Source organism: Electrophorus electricus, chromosome 25 (genome assembly GCF_013358815.1).
Source record: "Electrophorus electricus isolate fEleEle1 chromosome 25, fEleEle1.pri, whole genome shotgun sequence".
Lineage (NCBI taxonomy): Eukaryota > Metazoa > Chordata > Actinopteri > Gymnotiformes > Gymnotidae > Electrophorus > Electrophorus electricus.
Genome location: NC_049559.1, coordinates 385,001 through 406,747, shown reverse-complemented (window position 1 = coordinate 406,747; position 21,747 = coordinate 385,001). Strand labels below are relative to the sequence as shown.

The 21,747-nt window shown below is 42.8% G+C and overlaps 2 protein-coding genes across 3 annotated transcripts in view; both read right to left on the bottom strand.

Moving 5' to 3' along the window:
• ednrbb (endothelin receptor type Bb) lies at nt 1-4,890 on the bottom strand. The gene is given in 8 exon segments (XM_035522953.1): nt 1-439; nt 1,181-1,311; nt 1,550-1,683; nt 2,598-2,744; nt 4,007-4,043; nt 4,045-4,197; nt 4,318-4,370; nt 4,538-4,890. Coding segments are annotated over 8 exon segments (792 nt in total). The 5' UTR covers nt 4,628-4,890; the 3' UTR covers nt 1-392.
• A 15,337-nt stretch (nt 4,891-20,227) lies between these two features.
• cog3 (component of oligomeric golgi complex 3) overlaps nt 20,228-21,747 on the bottom strand; it is a 20,002-nt gene continuing 18,482 nt past the window's right edge. For both annotated transcript variants that reach the window (XM_027030451.2, XM_027030452.2), the window contains one exon: nt 20,228-21,747. This exon is cut by the window's right edge and continues 69 nt beyond it. The gene's annotated coding sequence lies outside the window, so the exon portion shown is untranslated.

Here is a 21,747-nt window from a genome sequence, read left to right as displayed (position 1 = left end):
TACACAAACAGTACATGAACACACATCAAAACAGATTCAAACATGCACTCACCCAGAAAGAGGATCTTACTGTCTGAAATTCTAAGATCAGCAAAAACAGAGAGCTAATTCTAGGACTGCTGTCCTGTGTCCTGTGTTCACCGAAGTCCTGCCTATGTCCTGTGTCCCATGTTCCCTGAAGTCCTGTGGTCTGGGTTAAATGTGCACACTGTCAGGCACGTCTTCAGGTTAGGGATATGACCAGACTGTCAGGCACGTCTTCAGATTAGAGACACGAGCAGACTGTCAGGCATGTCATGTTGTTAGGAACACAGTATTTAGGTGAAGGGTCATCCTTGGAGCTGTTGTCTGAGGCAGGATCTGTGACCTTTGACCTCATGAAGGTTTGTCCCTCATCTCGGATGTTCAGTGGGGAGGAGACACAGCAGCACAGTAATAACTGAGAGATAAATAAACAAAAGAGGATCATTTTTACAGAAAGTTCAAACTTAAAAAAAGATATAGACAAAAAATAATCCATGATAAAATAAACAGTGTATTAAGAATAATATTATACAAAACTATAATAAATAATATTTGACCCTCTAACATAAATCCATATATCTGGAAATACATCCCTGCTTTGAACTATATTAGCAATATAAATTATGCAGCACTGATATCATTGTACGCTTGCACTTTCTGCTCCCACTGTAATGGAATACGACAGAATCTGAATTAAGTTTCGACCTATTGTATTCTAGCTCACGGTTCTTGTGTGTGCTGTTGCCATTATCACGGCTCAAGGTTGCCTTTTTGTGTAGACAAACTAAAACGTTTGATGATGTCAGGCAGGATAATCGTATAAAGATTTGACATTCCACATGCTGCCATGTGATTTCCAGGGGGATACATTAATTAATAATTAATCTGTAATCAAACCGTGCTGGCATAATGTCACACAACCTTTATGAGGCATCTCATGCTGATGTTAAGCGAGGTCTACCAATGAGTAACAGTTAAAGGGTGAGTTACTGTTCTGCCTAGTTCAGGTGTCCTGTTCCCACTGTAGCAAGATAAAGGAACATGTGGTCGATCTGCTGGTGCTTTGCCCGGTACACGCCTGAGCTAGCAGAGAGCTCCAGCCTAGCCAGTGTAGTGTGAGAGATGGTTTGCTAGCCAGAACACAGACTGGGTTGACCTGGAAGTGTCTCTGTCTTGACCTGGAAGTGTCGTCGGAACCTTCTGCTGATCGTGTACAGGGTTATGGGATTGATGCAGGAGTTCACAGACGCCATGTTAATGCTCACATAGTCAAGAATTAGCAAGGCACTAGAAAACACCAGAAAGCAAAATGTTTTACTGGCAATACCACACACATGCAGACACACACACATACACGCACACACATACACTCACACTCACACATACCATCACACACACCCAGACTGACACCTACACACCCAAACATCCACACACACATAAACACACCCACATCCACTCACCCAACACTCATATATACACATACACACACACACACACACACACACACAAACGCAGCATTACCTACCTCAGCATATCCCATCTCTTGGGGTCTTTTTAATCATAGATGGTCAGTTTCAAAACTCTGCTTAGGTGAAGTGGAAGCCAGCAGATGGCGAACACAAACACCAGGCAGAAAACAGCTCTGGCAGTTTCCTGTCTCTGGAGGGGAGAGAGAACCAGCGCGCTGGTTACTGTGTGTACACACTGCCACCAGTGTTACTGCAGCACTGCTACAAAGCAGTACAGTCTACACAGCACTCTGGACTGATGCACTACAGTCTACGTGGTTGTAAACACCAATGACTCGGTTCCTCGGTTCCTCGGTTCCAGCACAATACAGCTCTCTTCTTCACACACATCACTTCACCAGTCTGAGAACAAATTTTACACACACATCATCCGACGCCATGTGCTTATACGTTCTTTCAGTTCATTCCTCCCAGCTATTCAGTTCCTATTCAGCTGAAGGAAGCAATGTGCCATTGTGTGTCTTCAGTTTTCTGACCTTGTGCTGGTATTTGCATATGTTAGAGAAAAGCAGTATTAAACAGTCTATAAAGGATTAATCAGTCCCTTTCTAATGAGAGTGAAGAGCTAATCAGCCTAATGTCACCGTCATGTTCTCGCTACACAGCATGCTGGAGTAGATGGCTATCAGCAGCTCTTCATCCAAGCTGACATACAATGTGGGTGTGTGGATGTGTGGGTGTTTGGGCCTGTGGGCGTTTTGACATTTGGGTGTTTGGATGTTTGGATGTCGGTGCATGTGGGCATTTGGGCATTTGGCTGTTTGGGTGTGTGGGTGTTTAGACGTTTGGACATGTGCACGTGTGGGCCTGTTAGTGTGTGGACGTGTGGGCGTTGGTGTGTTTGGGCATGTAGGTGTTTGGGCATTTGGGCATTGGTGCGTGTAGGCATTTGGTCCTTGGTGCGTATGGGTGTTTGGGCATGTGGGCATTTTACGTTTTACAGTAAAAATGTTGTCCAGTTTTAGTCAGTTTCATATTATGGAGGTCAGTGAGCAGTAGGTCACACAGATTGAGGAGGACAGATGGGACATATCCCAGCCATACCTGTTTAAGGGTGTAGTTCAGCTCAGACTGCTGCGCACATGGCCTGAGAATCTCCTGACTCATACATGCGTAGAAGAATGCTGTGCACAGCAGGGGAGTCAGGAAGCAAAACCCAAAGAGCCACCAGTCTTTAGCTGCTTTGTAGAACTGCATGGAGAGAAGAAAGATGATGAACCTTTGGAAAATATGTATGTAAGTATTTGTTGGGAGGAGGATGAAGATGATGATGATGAAGAAGATGGTGATGATGATGGTCTTTTTTGTGCAGTACTGCAGCATTAGAGTTAAGTTTTAATGCTCAGAGAATTGCTGTTACTAGGTACTAGCAGCAATAGTTTATTTCCATAACACTTTTACTGTGCTAACATAGCTGTTACTCACCAAAAGTCTCAACAGTGTGTCATGAGTGAAATGACTCTTCATATCACACATTTATGAGTGTTTTACTCCAGAAGGATGTGGTAGAACTCAAAAGTGTTTTACACTGACAGAACCTAACTGATAGTAACTTGCCTGTAAACAAATGCCTTGAAACTCTTATTCCACATAACTGAGTATAGAGTACATTTACTCATTAAAAAGTAAAAATAAAAAACTAATGTTGCTGTCTATATATTCCTCAAAACTCTTACTTTCACATACCATTATATTTAACAACCATAACCTGAAAAATTAACAATGACAAATAACTCTAACCCTGACTTTAACTCTAGCCCTAGTCCTAGTCCTAACCTAATACAAATCCTAATCCTAATCCTAGTTACTCACAGGTTTCAGGCCTTTTTATGTAAGAGGGAAGTGCCAAGGTTCTAAATATGCCAAATGAGTCAGACTAAATGCTGAGTTGACTAGGTGCTAGCAACAGTTTCACACCACGTGAGTCATAGCTAATTCCTATAAGATCTCCTGGGTCCTCTAGAGTAGAGCTGCCTGAAAGACTGTCACTTGTAAACATGTCTGTAAACATATCTGTAAATGTCTGTAAACATACCTGTAAACATGCCTATACACATGTCTGTAAACATATCTGTAAACATGTCTGCAAACATTGCTTCCAACAGGAAGCAGATCCTTCCACCACAGTGTGTTTAAGATACAGACCCTACAACAGTATTGAGAACCACCACGTGAGCGTAATATAGACAGAGAGAGAGAGAGAGAGAGAGAGAGAGAGAGAGAGAGCACTGATGATTTCAGAAAATAATAATTTTCTGATAATAAGAGTGACCTGGCCTGTCCATTACAACTATATGCAGCTGAGTAACTAGCTTTTTACTACATAGTGCTGAACACTACAGCAAAAATGTTGAAACTATCCCTGTGCTAAAAAACACTTTGATAGTCCTTACAGAAAAGGCCAGCATCAGTGACTCGAACAGAAGAATAATTTGTGAATTTTAGAGTATTACCTTCATGAAGTGTGAGTGTTGCACGGGGTGAATCAGACTCTCCTTTATACTCCGTTGTGATTTGATCAAACGCTATTGCCTCAGGAACAGCCAACACAGCTGACGTCATCCATATTATAAACAGTTTCAACGCTGTCCACTTTGGAATGCCTTGTTTTTTGATAAAACTCCTGGATGCAACAACTCAATACCTTGTAAGTAAAAACACAATCTTTTACTTTCATGGAGAAGATGAAACTGTAATGATATGATCATTTCTGAGTAACTGAAGGATAGTTTGTCTGGGATAGCTAGACTGTGTTTGGCTGCACCTGTCGATGCGTAAGGCACACAGCCCTAGGACAGTGATGCCCAACGAGGTCTTCTGGACAAAAGGGATGAGTTTACAAGAAGGAAACAAAGAGCAACGCATCATTGAAACGTTGAGACTTAATTAGGTTTTGACACAAATATCTTCAAAATTATATGAACCTTTGTCACATTTCTGTTCATTTGTGGTGCTAACAAATATGTTTCCGTTAGTGAACTCACCTTATACACATTGATGGGAATATCAATAATAATATGAATAATGTCTCCCAAGGCCAGACTGGCAATGAGAATTCCGAGTCCACTTCTCATACATTTGTTCCCTTTGATCGTCCTTAGTAAAGTCACATTCCCAACTGTTCCCAGCAGGAAAACGAGGCTGGAGACAACGGTGTTGATGTACTTGAAGGTGTCCTTTATCTGGGTCGTGCGTGTGCACAGGGGAAGAGGGGCAGCTGCGTGCAGACGTCAGAGCTGTGGGGGAGAAGTGCCTGCAGCTGCCGTGAGGTTCTGGTACCCTGCAGCCTGGATAGAGTCCTGCGACAGGGCAAAAACCAACAGCAGGACGACAGGGGAGGGGAGAGACTCCTTCATCACTTCACCTGCCTGCAAAAGCAATAAGATTAAGAATTTGAAAAAAAAAAAAAAACATTTAAACACTTTTCAACAATATGATTAAATAACACGTAACTATTTAAAATTAAATAATAAATATTACGTGTCTATTCAGCAGCAGAAAATACAGAAAATGTGAAATTACCTCAGTCTTACCTATCCTCTGCTATCACACATATCATACCTAGTCTTGCATCCGGCCAAACACATTTAGGCTGGTGTGCTTTTGGGTCACACCCCCTGTGGTTCAGTAAAATGATGTAGACTCCCTACTCAGCACTTCAGTGTGTCATGCAGCCATGCCCTCGGGCCAGCTCCAGATGTGTATGTGTGTGTCTGTGTGTATGTTTGTGTGTGTGCTACAGTAAGTTACCAGTCTCCACATGCTCTCTGTCTGAGACACCAGCTCAACTGCAGTGGGGGAGTCTGTGACCCCATAACCTGTGTGTGTGTGTGTGTGTGTGTGTGTGTGTGTGTGTAGTGGAATATCTGCTACATTACTCTAAGAAAAAAAGCATATAACAAATCATGTAATTGCTTGCATCTAATTTATGCAAACTGTTTTAAGACCTAGTGTCGATCATAAACCCAAAGTTCTTTAATTTATCCTGAACAAAGAGTTTGCAGTGCTAAGACTCCTTTACTCAGCTAAACCTGATATCACTCATGTTATGTCATCACACTCACACCTGCAGCCAGTGGTGAGGACCTTCCCCTGAGTCTCCAGGTCTGTGTGGGTGTTTCACTCCTGACTCACCTGTAAGGCGGGGGGTGTATATTTCTGTTACCATCAACCAGTAATTTCTGCGAGAACCAACCTAGTAACAGCTACTTCGCTAGTTAATTCCTAATTTCAGTTTATGGCATTTTTAACTTAACAAGACAAATAGCTAGAGTTAAAATAATAGGTTTTGCAAATCTCACAGTGTTTTAATTAGCTAATTGAATATTTGTGAGAAATTGTAATGCTATCAACTATTTCACTATTTCAGAATGCGGACTGTACAAACGTAAAGGTGGAAATGTTAAAGAAGGTGAACAAGAAGCCAGCTTCAGTCTCGTGTGAATTCTCTCACAGTCTTATGCCATAACACACACTTCCATGGAAGTTTCCAAAAGGTTTTTAAGAATCAAAAAATGACACATCTTTTCATTGTAGTCCAAACACTAACTAAAAAATGACAATCACATTACTGATTTTGTATTTGTCGTTAGACACTAATGGATCAGGAGGAGTCTGGGCCGACAGACCTGACGAGTGCGTTGCTCACAGACTCGAGGAAGGTGCACTTACAATGTACACGTTCGTACAGTCACATATTCACGTTACATATTTGGCAGTCTTTGAAGATGAGGATGGGCTCCTTCTCAGTAAATAAGTGAACAATATTTATTTTATAAAGCTTTTACACTGACTGCCAACTTTTTAGAAAAACAAACAGTTTCCACACTGTTAACGAGGGCATGCTGGTTATATGGCATCTGTTAATTCTCAGCATTTCTAGCAATTCCCTGTGTATGTTTTTAAGACATAATACAGTTCTAGTTAGGGATGAACATTTTGCCTTTTTATTGTCCCAAAAGATGATTGAAAACACATGAATCCACTTAGACATCACAAGGCTGCTGGAGAGAGTATTAAACAGCCTGTAAAGCCCTCCTCACTGTTCACTGACCAGAGCTCGCTGTAGCACATGCTCAAATACCCGAGTTCACAGACACACCAAAACATGGTGGGGTCATCACCATGGTAACGGTGAAGCCACAGACTGGGAGTGGGCGGAGCGGAGGAGACTGGCACACAGCTGTGTAGGTGTGACACCAGAGTATGTCATCAGTACACACCCTGTGTCCTGGCCATTCATGGTCTCAACATGTAACATGCTTCATGATGTAGTTGTGTACAATGCTCTGGCAACGTGTGCTCAGAATGGCTTGATTTGTGAAAACAAAGGATGAATATTTTTCTTTCTCCTGTTTGTTGCCACTATAATTGCTAGTCTTGAGGTCTGAAGATGAAGATGGGGTACAGACGGTCCTGCAGGGGCTGACCACTTCCTTACATTCTTCTGTACTCTGTCTTATTTCTTATTTATCGGTGATTAGCACATTCACTTTCACCAGGCACAGCAGTGCTCACATTACACCACTACAATGTTTAGGCTTGTCCTTCAGAGGATAGAACGAATGTTTGTCTGCCATATTTAAAATACAAGATGGTTTTGTTTTTCTTTAATATGAAATGTGACTCTATGGCTCTCATATTTTGGAGGTGTGAAATTGCAGTTTTCTGCTGTACACGTTGACTCTCCAAACCTATATAAGCAGACTCAAATGAAGAAATAAACAAAAATTGAGCCAACCAGTAGGACTAAGAACCTTTGTTCTAAAAAACACCACTCGCTGATTCCTCTCGCAATCCCTCTGCCCTAAAACACCACTCCAGTCCCTGTGACACTGACCTTCAGTCAAATGAGGAGGCAGGAGGACAGCCAAGAGACTGAGGTGTACTGCATACCAAGCACTGGACCACCACCTCGCCTGAGTCAAAGCAGCGCTCAGTTCATTTGGAGAAGGTCAAATCCCCAGACACCAGCCATTACAACAACCACTGTAGCCTTTACTCTGTCAAGAGTGAAATGCCGTTACTCAACATTAATGCAGTTTAAGGTAGAACCACAGCTGATGTGATGTGAAAAAAGTGCCAACTAGAAACCAACTAATCAATTCATTAGCCGAGAAGAACTAGAGAATAACTCCAACCCAGAGAAGAACTAGAGAATAACCCCAACCCAGAGAAGAACTAGAGAATAACCCCAACCCAGAGAAGAACTAGAGAATAACTCCAACCCAGAGAAGAACTAGAGAATAACCCCAACCCAGAGAAGAACTAGAGAATAACCTCCAACCCTGAGAAGAACTAGAGAATAACTCCAACTCTGAGAAGATCTAGAGAATAACTCCAACTCTGAGAAGATCTAGAGAATAACCTTAAACTCTGAGAAGAACTAGAGAATAACCTTAAACTCTGAGAAGAACTAGAGAATAACCTTAAACTCTGAGAAGAACTAGAGAATAACCTTAAACTCTGAGAAGAACTAGAGAATAACCTCCAACCCTGAGAAGAACTAGAGAATAACCTCCAACCCTGAGAAGAACTAGAGAATAACTCCAACTCTGAGAAGATCTAGAGAATAACTCCAACTCTGAGAAGATCTAGAGAATAACCTTAAACTCTGAGAAGAACTAGAGAACAGGGCCCAAGATGTGAGGGACTTCCTGTACTCTGTACTACTACTAGTCATGATGAAGAATGTGAGAGCGTATAAAGAGTTGCATAATAACTGGAACATTGGCCAGCTGTTTTGTGTTGAATATAAATCAATGCAACATTGTGTTTATTTCCACTTTTATTAATTCATTTTCAGAACCGGAGGCTTAATGACATTAACAGCATTATACAACATGGCAAAATGATGTCACAATTTTGTAATTTTGGCTACATTTTTATTTCTCTTTTTAACTAAAGTGGTTCACAGTTTAAAACAATTTTCAGCAGCTATCTGATGAAGTTGGGATTATTACTGGTACTACTCGGGGTTACTGCCATTACTGGGGGTTACCAGCATGACTGCTGGTTACTGGTATTACTAGGGGTTACCAGCATGCCTGGGGGTTACCAGTATGACTGAGGTTACTGGTATTACTGTATTACTGGGGGTTACCAGCATGACTGCGGGTTACTGGTATTACTGGGGGTTACCAGCATGACTGTTTCATTTCCTCTTCAAAATAACTTTTTTTTTTCAAACACTTGGATCTGTTTTAGGAAATCCCAGATTCTGCTGCCTTCCTTTGCTAAGGCGAAATAGTTGTATTTTTGCGTATAGGCGTCTTTTCAGAGGAAGCACGCGCTCAGGTTTAATCCACACTCGCTGCCCAGACAGAACCGTTACCATATATCCTTTCTGTTACATCCTGCGTAAGCGCATACTGAAATAGATCCATGTTTAACCCTAACCCTTACCCTAACTCTCTTACCCTCTCATACCCTAACCCTAACTCTCATACCCTAACCCTTACTCTCGTACCCTCTCATACCCTAACCCTTACTCATACCCTAACCCTTACTCTCTTACCCTCTTATACCCTAATCCTTACCCTAACCCTTACTCTCATACCCTCTCATACCCTAACCCTTACTCTCATACCCTCTCATACCCTAACCCTAACTCTCTTACCCTCTCATACCCTAATCCTTACACTCTGTTACCCTCATACCCTAACCCTTACTCTCATACCCTCTCATACCCTAACCCTTACTCTCGTACCCTCTCATACCCTAACCCTTACTCTCATACCCTCTCATACCCTAACCCTTACTCTCATACCCTCTCATACCCTAACCCTAACTCTCTTACCCTCTCATACCCTAATCCTTACACTCTGTTACCCTCATACCCTAACCCTTACTCTCTTACCCTCTTATACCCTAATCCTTACCCTAACCCTTACTCTCATACCCTCTCATACCCTAACCCTTACTCTCATACCCTCTCATACCCTAACCCTAACTCTCTTACCCTCTCATACCCTAATCCTTACACTCTGTTACCCTCATACCCTAACCCTTACTCTCATACCCTCTCATACCCTAACCCTTACTCTCGTACCCTCTCATACCCTAACCCTTACTCTCATACCCTCTCATACCCTAACCCTTACTCTCATACCCTCTCATACCCTAACCCTAACTCTCTTACCCTCTCATACCCTAATCCTTACACTCTGTTACCCTCATACCCTAACCCTTACTCTCGTACCCTCTCATACCCTAACCCTTACTCTCGTACCCTCTCATACCCTAACCCTTACTCTCGTACCCTCTCAAACCCTAACCCTTACTCATACCCTAACCCTTACTCTCTTACCCTCTCATACCCTAATCCTTACCCTAACCCTTACTCTCATACCCTCTCATACCCTAACCCTAACTCTCTTACCCTCTCATACCCTAATCCTTACACTCTGTTACCCTCATACCCTAACCCTTACTCTCGTACCCTCTCATACCCTAACCCTTACTCTCATACCCTCTCATACCCTAACCCTTACTCTCGTACCCTCTCATACCATAACCCTTACTCTCATACCCTCTCATACCCTAACCCTTACTCTCGTACCCTCTCATACCCTAACCCTTACTCTCATACCCTCTCATACCCTAATCCTTACTCATACCCTAACCCTTACTCTCTTACCCTCTCATACCCTAATCCTTACCCTAACCCTTACTCTCATACCCTCTCATACCCTAACCCTTACTCTCATACCCTCTCATACCCTAACCCTAACTCTCTTACCCTCTCATACCCTAATCCTTACACTCTGTTACCCTCATACCCTAACCCTTACTCTCGTACCCTCTCATACCCTAACCCTTCCTCTCGTACCCTCTCATACCCTAACCCTTACTCTCGTACCCTCTCATACCCTAACCCTTACTCTCGTACCCTCTCATACCCTAACCCTTACTCTTGTACCCTCTCATACCCTAACCCTTACTTTCGTACCCTCTCATACCCTAATCCTTACACTCTGTTACCCTCATACCCTAATCCTTACACTCTGTTACCCTCATACCCTAACCCTTACTCTCATACCCTCTCATATCCTAACCCTTACTCTCTTACCCTCTCATACCCTAATCCTTACTCTAACCCTTACTCTCATACCCTCTCATACCCTAACCCTTACTCATACCCTAACCCTTACTCTCTTACCCTCTCATACCCTAATCCTTACACTCTGTTACCCTCATACCCTAACCCTTACTCTCATACCCTCTCATACCCTAACCCTTACTCTCTTACCCTCTCATACCCTAATCCTTACACTCTGTTACCCTCATACCCTAACCCTTATTCTATTCCTCTCTCTTCCTCTCTTACTCTCTTTTTACTCTCTCTCTCTTCACAATAAAGTAAAATTGACATTCCATGTCCTCAGGACACAATTTATAGCTCTGTATCTATAAATACTCATATGCATGCATACACACATGCGCGCGCGCGCACACACACACACACACACACACACACACACACACATACTCAGCATTCTGTTTTCTTCCTTTAAAGTTCTTAAATAGAGTTTGCTTATCAGACCAAAAGAAGTTTGATTTGTTATTTTCAGAAGTGTTTAAAGAGCCTTCCTGAGCCCTGCAGCAGTCCGGCACCAGCTGGTCTGCGGGCGCAGTTCTAATCTCCTTCACTGAAGCTGCAGACTTCATCTACATTGTAATGAAGGATAAACAGAACCAGACTGACATGTTGGTCATCTCTACCTCCAGAGGCCATGCCACATTGCCATCATTCCAGCGGACTTATCATCTACAACTGCTGCCAAGCTGTCGCTGACACAGTGCGTACACCACATGTTCAAGTTCAAAGGATTTTTCATCCAAACATAACTAGCCATGAATGAAAAAGAGCAAGACCAATTAGCATGAGGAAGGACCTGCTGTATGGCTGCACCCGGACGTGCACGCGCATCCCTTCCAGCCAGCGTGCACAGCTCCTCATACACTCGCTCCCATGTTGGCGGCATGCTGAAGGGCTGATGGAGTTACATACTGGTGGAGTTACATACTGGTGGAGTTCAGTGTTGGGTCATTCCAGTATGATTTGAGTGTCAGCAATTTCTATAGTAACAGAGTAATCAACCATCAATTATAACTTACTGTAACTTTACTGTAATTGTTATTTCATGACTGTTAAAATCATTTCTATATTTCTTTTCTGAGTACCTTATTCTCCCAAAGAATTACCAGTGGTTACATTTCAGTGTGTTTTTAGTCCACAGCTAGTCTTATTGCATCCATATTTCACCAGCTGTTACCCAGAGGCCCAGATGATGCCAGGAGCTGATTTAGTGCACGTGCAGCTACAAATGCCGCGTCTGCAGGTCTGCCCTCTGCTGGACAGGCTGTGCAAACACATGGCCTGTCCCCATCTGGCCTGCTGTTGCCCATGGAGCTTAACCAGACCTCCACGCAGGTCCAGATTCAGCACCACATACAGCACTATGCATCAAGAAAATTGGAGGAATGGAGCAATTATTTATTTAAAACATAATAAAGTAAAGACATAAGGTTCAATTTAGATTAATTTAACTACCCCAGTCATACACTTTGAAGAAAACCAAATAGCTTTTTTATTATTAGAATCTGCAACTCTAATAATAAAATCTATTGCTTTCCTCAGCAAGAACCGAACGCTTCCAAATTTGCGCACAAGATGCTAATCAATTAGTCCTATATAAGTAAACAGATGCCTAGAAACAGAAAAAACTCATTTCTAATTAACATCTAATTTATTAACTACTAACAAACCTTCATTAGCCAACTTTGATTTCACTACCAGCTTATAGGCTATTTATTAACTGCTGGCCAGTAGCAGGATACCAGTCTGCCACCAGGTCTACTCAAAGTAATTGTGGATGTCCAGCTGTCATTCTTAGCTCATGTCACATACTTGACTCTGTCATGCAGGTGTCTTCTCACGCAGTCAGAATTCATCCTTGTCTTTCTCTCAGGACACCACCCAGATTCTTGTTCCCCTCTCCTGACTTGACTACCACAGATCTCTCCGGGCAGGACTTCCCGTGCGCGACATCAGACCCTGCAGCTGATGCGGAACGCTGCAGTACGGCTAGTCTTCAACATTCCTAACTTCTCCCATGTCATTGGACTGCTGTGTTCATTTCACTGGCTTCCTGTTGCTGGGTCAGATTATATTAGATTTAAACCCTTCAAATGGAACAGCTCCCTCCTACTTGATGGCTTTATTCAAAACCCGACCCTTACCCGATCCAAAACCCAAACCCAAAACCCGACCCTGAAACTGAACTGTCTTGCATTTCATTGCTGTTACACTGAGCTGCGTCTCCCAGTCCAGGTTTCAGTACTGATTTTGTTTTGGCAGAATCACAATTTAAGGGTATTTCTAGACTTTAATCTATTTGTACTCGATAACTTTTTTGATAACTTTTCTGGATGCCTGTAAATGTAAGTCTATTTAATGGTCATATGATCAAGTGTCCAAATCTCAAGTATAAAAGAAGCACTTCAACACAGGTTGTAATGGTATTCTTTGTTCCTAGAGAAGTTGGTACCAGAATCAAGATTATGCAGGATTACACAGTTGATGTTTGACTACACACATCCACAGACCACTGAATTCATGCATCATCCAGTATTATGGCCATATTAGCACCTTTAAATTAGAGATTAAAAACAGATTTTTTAATATTGGGAACTGGAAAAAATGGACAATGTCCATGTCAAGTTTTGGGACCTCTTGAATTTTGTAGTTGGTAAATGTTTTTTGTTATTATTATTATTCTTTAGGCTATTTATCTTTTAAGATTGCATAATGTTGTGGAATGCCAGCCTATATCTGAAATAACTTCTGTCTTTATTCGGGGTGGTGGTATTTAGAGGTGATGGTGGTGTTGGGGGTGTTTAGGGGTGTTTAGGGGTGGTGGTGGTGGTGGTGGTGAGGGGGTAGTGTTGGGGAGTTGTGGTGTTGGAAGCAGGGTGTGGAGCAGAAAGGTGTGTGAACGTGTCGGCTCGACCAGGGCCCTTCAAAGGCTGCTGGGTTTTTCCATCTCCTTATATTGTTGCAGCTTTGAGAATCTTTACACCCTAATCAACATAGTACTATTCTGATTAACTTCAGAGCCCTGAGTGTACATCCCCATCCCAGGAAAAAGAGAATAATTCAGTATCTGAGGTGTTAGAGGTGAACACATTTACTTTCACTGAGTTTTATTTCTTGACTATCTTCTGTATTATAAATTCAGCAGACTCGCTGTCTATAATGTACACATCCCAATGACTCAGTATCTTAAATATGCTCTTTTATTTGTTAGAACAGATTGAGTACACCCCAGTCGGTTCAATGACAAATTAGCTTGTTTTGGTTTATGCATTCTTTAAACACTCTATTTCGTAGCACAAAAGCCTGCTGTGGAGAGTGAGATGGACCTTGTAATAGAATCCATCCATAACAGCATATGTCAACTAGTGATGCAGAAACTCTTCTGAAAGCTCACACCGACGAAGGGAAGTTTGACATGGTGGGGCATGAGCCAATTTTTATGCGTTACACATATTTTTATGTCTTGCTTTAAGGACACATCTGGATCCATATTTAAAACTGATCTGACATACTGTAGAGTCTTCATGTGGTCATGTAGATATTTTTGTTTGTTTTTCTGCATTTGAACAATAATAAGGGAGGGGTATGTAAGTCGATTAACGATGGCTTTGGGTGTGAACACGGTTTGGCTGAAGGTAAAACCTTCTCCAGCTTGTGGGGATGTTACTGTTTAACCAGCCCTCTCAGTACTGCTGTGTTCACAGATGGAGAGTCCTGCTCGAGGGCGAGTTGGACGCCATCCTGCGCAAGCACTGCCAGCAGGCACCGCATGCTGTGGTGACGCGCCAACAGCTGGCTCACGTCACCCGCCCTGAGGAGGTGAGTGCCAGCAGACTGCTGTGTGCTGCCCCAGCGGAGACTGGTGGCAGGCTAGGACCAGAACAGCTGCTTTCTGAGGTGACCACAGCAGTGGTAGTAGCAAGCTCAAAGATAGTCGACATTCATTTATTTATTGTGTTCATTTTAGGCGGCACATGGGCTGTACTGTAGGTGTGAATTCACGAGTACCTTTTGCACCTGATAAATAAATAAATTGTGTAAAAAGGCAATTAATGGATCGGAACCATCTCAGTTGGACGAGACATTCACCCCATCTGTAATCAATGAACTGTTTTAGCTGGATTAGCAAGCCCCACCCCCTCACCTCCTCTTTAGCTGTTTTGTTTGCGAAACGGCCCGGCGAATGGCTGTGCTCCTCTTGGAAGAGAAGGAAACGCCACCCTGGAGAGTGTGAAGATGGACTTTGGCCCTCAGCCACCATTCCGAAGTGCAGCCAAAGCACCCGGCAAGAAGAGGTGGGAATTTTGGAACCTTTCAATTCTGCTAAAACAGATAACCACATATCCAAAGCCATAAAGGCACCCAGAGCAGTGAGACATGGAAGACTGCCATAGTTTTGTTCTGTACTCAGAAAGTTTAGTTGCACGTTACAGTAAAAAGCACTCCAAACCAAACCAGTCTATAAATATAGCCACCCACTCAGCTTCTGCATTTACAATGTGCCAGTCCTGCTAATCTTTGAAAGAACTGTACAGTGTGAGAGAATGTTCAGTCCAGTGGCATTTCTGATGCCTGATGTCATATGTACTAAAAAAAGAAATGTTAAAGGAGGCTCATACTCGAAGTTCTGAAGGACCAAGAGGCTTCGGGTTCAGAACACAGCGCACTCAGAAAGACGAGCAAGTCCTCAGAGTTTTGCTATTGCACAATATCCTGATTACCGCCACAGTATTCGGAGCCTGCACTGATCTGATATCCGGATGTTTTGCATCCCCAACCCCCACCTAACTGAGCCAGTCGCATTCCAGTACAGATGCAGATGTTCTCTAGCTGTTTTGAAAATGTCTTCCTATACTGGCATTTATGTGAATGATGAGTGTTAACGGGTTTGACGAGCAGGAGGTGTCATTTTACTCACAATCTGTGTATGTGCAGGCAGATTAATAAACGGTCTGCACACAGATCTTGGTCTTGTTCGTGATGTCTGGTTTTCGTAAATGTTTGAACTTCAGTGTTATGTCCCTTGTGGTTTTCCTTTCTACCATTACGTACACTGGGCCGGCGTGGATCTTAGCCCTGTAGGTATTTGTGTAGGTATTTGTCTCTTGGGAAAAGACTCAATTCAAAATCGCAGAAGTGAAGAGAAACACGATCTGCTCATGGCCTGTCTGACAAGGCATCTGGAGAGCAGAGCCCAAGAGTGCCGCCACCAGTTACTGAGGCCTGCTGCTGGAAACAGGGAACCATTAGGATCAACCCAACTGCTACTCTAATTCTAATCTTAATCCTGTTTTAACTCTACTATACCAAACATAATCCCACACTGTTCATTTCATCACACAGATGCACACTACCCTTAATTATAGGGCTAACTCTACCAACCCTCTGTAAATCCAACAATAGCTATATTCTTAAGTTTATGAAGTCTTTCTCTTCTCATAAATGTAATATGGAGTAACTCTGGAATTTCTTTAAAATGCCAAGTTACTGACTCACCTTCATCTTTGGTGCACTCTGGATACTGTAAGTGACATAGACTTCACACCCTCCTCCGCTACACAACAACAGTCTGATTTTACTGCACGTCTGCTAACAGAGCAAGAATGTTCTTAGCGCACAATATCAGACTCTCATATAGGAACATCCACCCTGACATGACAGGACTTGCACCTTTTTAACTGAAGTAAAAGGATGTTGAGGTATCCATCCATCCTTTTCATAGCAGACACACACACACACACTATATATATATATATATATATATATATATATATATATATATATATATATATATATATATATATAATGTGTGTGTGTGTGTGTGTGTGTGTGTGTGTGTGTGTGTGTGTGTGTGTGTATATATATCTCTAGAAAAAAATGAGACCGCTCCAATTTTCTCTTAAATCGGCATCTCCGCATGTACAGCAGCCATTCCATTCAAGTATTGAATTCCTTCACAGACACACCTCATTCTACTTAATCAGACACTGAATAGGTGATCACCTTAACAAAATCCTGTTCTAACGAGCAACAGTATAAAACTACTGCTGCTGTTATCTTGTTATAGAATATTCTCGTTATAGAACCTGGATGGGAAAAGCTGTGCTAGAGCTACCCAAAAAGTAAGTGTAGTCAAACTACAGCTACAGACCATGCCAAAGGTGTTGAAAAGAAAGATTCTTAATAAGCAAAAGAAGGGTTCCATTGTAACTTTACTGGCAGAGAGATACAGTGAGCATCAGGTTGCTTCTGTCTTGAAAATTTCAAAAACTGAGGTTCATAAGAACAAGGTCAAGCAGCAAACATATGAGACAACAACAGCTACAGACTGGCAGAGGTAGAAAACGACTCTACTGACCGTGGTGATCGCCACCTCATTCGAATGTCACAACCGTAAGATGACGTCAAGTGACCTACAAAAGAATGGTACGCAGAAGCTGGGGTGAATTGCACAGCAAGGAAGGTTCAAAACAGGCTTCTGGAGGCGGGGCTGAAGGCGTGCAAAGCTAGAAAAAAGCCCTTCCTCAATGAGAAGCAAAGAAGAGCCAGACTGAAATTTGCAAAAGACCATAAGGATTAGACCATAGAGGACTGGAGTAAGGTCATCTTCTCTGATGAGTGCAGTTTTCAGCTTTGTCCAACACCTGGTCATGTAATGGTTAGACGGAGACCTGGAGAGGCCTACAAGCCAGTGTGTCACACCCACTGTAAAATTTGGTGCAGGATCGGTGATGATCTGGGGATCTTTCAGCAAGGATGGAATCGGCCAGACTTGTCTTTGTGAAGGACACATGAATCAAGCTACTTACAAAACTGTGCTGGAAGAAAACTTGTTTCCTTCTGCTCTGACAAATGTACCCCAACTCTGAAGATTGATTTTTTTTCAACAGGAAAATGCTCCATGTCACATAGCCAGGTCAATCAAAGTGTGAATGAGGGACCACCAGATCAAGACCCTATCATGGCCAGCCCAATCTCCAGACCCAAACCCCAATGAAAACCTCTGGCATGTGATCAAGAGGAAGATGGATGGTCACAAGCCATCAAAGAAAGCCGAGCTCCTGGATTTCTGTGCCAGGAGCGGCGTAAAGTTACCCAACAGCAATGTGAAAGGCTGGTGGAAAGCATGCCAAGACACATGAAAGCTGTGATTCAAAATCAGGGTTATTCCACCAAATATAGATTTTTTTTTTACTCATCCTAAGTTGAAATATTAGTACTGTGTTGTTTATAAATGAATATGAGCTTGTTTTCTTTGCATTATTTGTGGTGTGAAATTTCTGTAACTGTTTTGTTATTTTGACCATTAGTCATTTTCATTAAAAAAACAAAACAAAACAAAAAAACCACATAAAAACAATGTTTTTATCTGGAATTTGGAAGAAATGTTTATAGAGTAGTTTATAGAGTAAAACAACTGCTCAGCCTGGCCAAACACACACCCATCCATTGTAAAAGTAGAGAAACTGATCATTTTGTAGTGGCGTCTTTTTTTCCCGGCGCTGTATATAGTTCCAGATGAGGAGAATTGTAGTGAAGTACACAAAGGTTTCCAGAGACTGTAGCCTGCAGCCACTCGACATGTGCTCCATGTAAACCTACTAACCCCGGCACACACACACACACACACAAAACAAAACTAGCATGAACAGGATCAGAAATTCTCTCTCTCTCTCTGTAATATACATTATATAAATTGCACATGGTAATCTTTTCAGTCTTTTGCATTGGTTCACACACTAGCAAGTTGGCACATACACAACCTGGCAGGAACACTGCAGCCGGCAGACATTTAAATATTTACTTCCACTGTGAATTTAAAAGGTGGTAAACACACACACACGTACTGGAATAATAAAAACTGGAAAAGGTTCTCATTTAATTTGGTTTTATAACAAAAGCAAATATGAAAATGATAACTGTGCCTGATCACAACCCAGATCCTCATACATACCAGCATTTAGCATCCAGATTCATCTTGTTTCTATTAGTTTTGGCTCTGGGCTGTTAAGAGTCTAAAGCAGAGGGTCCGAATGGCCCTTAACGCATGTTCCTTTACCCCTCAGGTAGCCTGAGAGGTGACCCAACATCTAAAGGCCATGCAACCTGCTCCCAGCCCAGTGGAGTCAGAAGGGGAGTTAAGGCAATTGTGCAAGGTTACCAGTAAACGCCAATTTGCCCAGTCTGTGCCCTGTAGAGCGTAGCCTAAAGGTTCAGGGATCAGGTGGCCTTGTGCTGAACACAGGGCTGCACATCTGACTGCTTTGTAGCCTCATAACAGCAGTTTGAAATGGTTCTGAGGCAACAGTTTTTGGTCTGCAGCTTCCATTTGGCGTAGACTGTAGGCATAGCCGGAGAAACCCTGCAGATTGTGAAATGTTTTTCTGAGGCTCCAAGATTGTGCAGCAGGCTTGTTTTCACTCCTTAGCCAGATTCAGTTTCATCTTCTGCTACACTATAGGTGTGGTGTGGTTAACAGTGACTGAGATACTAATCGTGGGGGTGGACCACAAATGACTGCTGGCCAAGGTAACTCCACATACAGCACTGGTGCTTAGTGTTAACAGCCCCATAAAAAAGACCAGCTTGAGTGAGCTTGTGAGTTCCACTGGACCTGGGCTGTCCTGTGCCTAATGTGCAGTGGGCCTTTAAGCCAGCGTGAACACCACCCAGATGGGTGTGGTTTACAAAAACAGGAGCCCTAACGCAGCTCTGGAGTTGGTGGGGCCTGGACGCACACATGCACGCTCACACATGCACACACCTCCCTTCCAGGCTGTGTGCACATCTGAGCCCCCACGTTCACATCCACTTGCGTATCGTCGAGTATGTCCACCTCAGCTTCCGCCAATCAAGGAGGAGCACAAGCATCAACACAGGGGCCAAGCACAAAGTTAATTCTACTGCTCTAGGGGAACAGATCTGTGCATTTACAGTGAAATAATTAACATGAAACATTAACTGTTATAGGATGATTATTATATTTGAGTAATTTGTTAGACAAATTGTTACTGTGCCTCCATCAGACACCTGCAAAAGTTTCCTTTGGTGGTCTGAATTGAAAGCGTCAGAAGACAATTCATTCAAATGCTCTCAGCCCTAAATATAGAACTTTACTATTTTGTCTAAATAGCTAATGAATTACAGTTTTACAAGCTTTCATGAGCTGGTTCAGCTAAAGCTGTTATGACTACAGCATGGAGCTGCAGGGCAGCTCAACGAAACACTGTCTACCAGTAGAGACAATTTGTCAACAGCTATTAATATTCACGTCTGTTGTGTTCAACAGCCACTAAGTAAAAGTCTGACCTCCATACTGTTGTATGTTCTGATTTCACTGGCGCAGGCTCCAGACGACCCCCCCCGAGAGCCACGGCCTGCTGGAGAAGATTCAGAGCAGCTGTTCTCCTCCAGCGGGCACCAGCCTGGGTTAAAGTCTAGCTTAGCCTACTGGCTCAGAGCCGAAGGCTTTAGATACCATGGACAAAAATAAAACATAAATAAAGATTTTGAGAGGCTACTAAGGCTTTGCAAGCAGGTACAACCCACCGACTCCCGAAATAAAAAACACAGATCACTTTAAGCTTTTTTATTTTCTGCCAGAGATGTTTTGGAGTGAGCTTGCCAACTTTCTTATGTAACAATGTGAAGAATTATTTCTGAGAACCGTGCAAAGATCAGAAAAAGCACATCAATGACATCAAAGGTTTCCGGCAACCTTCAAATCTGGACATGATGGGTCTTTGTCCTAACGCAGAAATAAACAGCAGAGTGGCCATCTCCCCCAGAACGTTGCTAATGTCTAATTAATTCAGATCAATCAGTCCCAACAGTGCAAAAGTAACTACTACCATCTATACCAATGTCATCTTTATCTTGCTTAATAGAAAAGGAATAAGAAATGATTCTTTTTGTCCATAATTTTAAAATTAGTGACCATCTTTGATGCTTGAAGACGGGGCAGGTCCTGCCCTACCCATCTGCCACTCCAGTTTCCCTACGCAACACTGCTCAGCCTGCCAGGACGAACGAGAACAGTCGGGCATGTTGGGTACATGCCAGAGCTCAGCACTACGGTAACGCGGCTGCATTTGTCCTGGTCTAAGGGAGATGAAATTCCAGTCATTACCAAGAGAGAGACAGCGAGACAGAGAAGCCGGTGTCCTCATTTGGAAGTGGAGTGTCTCTTGAAGACAGCATGGGGGATTATGCTTCCACTTCAAACTTTCCGTTTCCGTTGTTGAAGCTGGAACAGAACGCCTCGTTCAGCTGGGAGGAATCACACCTCAGGAATAAATACATTTCATCTGTACATGTATGCCAACGCCACAGGGACAAGGCTCGTGTTTGGTGAAGCCGTCGGGATTTTATCGTCTACACGACATACGGGTACGTTATAACCAGACACAGCAAGCAGAGTGATCCCAAACTAAATTTAAATAAACAGATTAAAGGGCAAACTTGCAACAGTCTCCAGGTGAACTGAAGGAACATCCCTTAAAACCAAACCCATGCCATCTCAGAGGAAACCAGCCAGAAAGACCCAGGCTGTAAGACATCACCAACGCTTTACCAAATACATGCAGAACCTTAAACAGATGCTGATAAAGGTTTGACATGAGTCATTATGTGGACTCAGATCAACAGTCATGTTATTTCTGAAGACTGTGTGTGTTATTTCTCTCGTGTAATATCAGCTGTTTTCTTGTGCTGTTGTGTTCACTGGATGCGCAAACAAAATCACTCATTTCTGCCCCACGTCTGGCTGTTGTGTGTGAATGTAGGTCTCCATCCAGAAGAGAGAACGGGCGGAGTCCTCCACCTGCACTCCTGTAGTAGAACAGCCCCCACATACAACATAACATTCGCCACAGATCAGAAGTATTTGTACAAAATAAACTGGTAAAAAATAAAACAAAAGAATTAAAACCAAACATTCTCATCCCAGGTCCGCTACTCATGTTTCACAATTGCACCGTCGGTGTAAGTTAAAGTTCTGTGTAGTGCAGTCACGGGAAGTCCAGTCATGTCCAGAGCTCATCTCAGCCCAGCAGGGGGCTCTGGCTTCTGCTGGGACCGTTGCTGGTCTGGCCA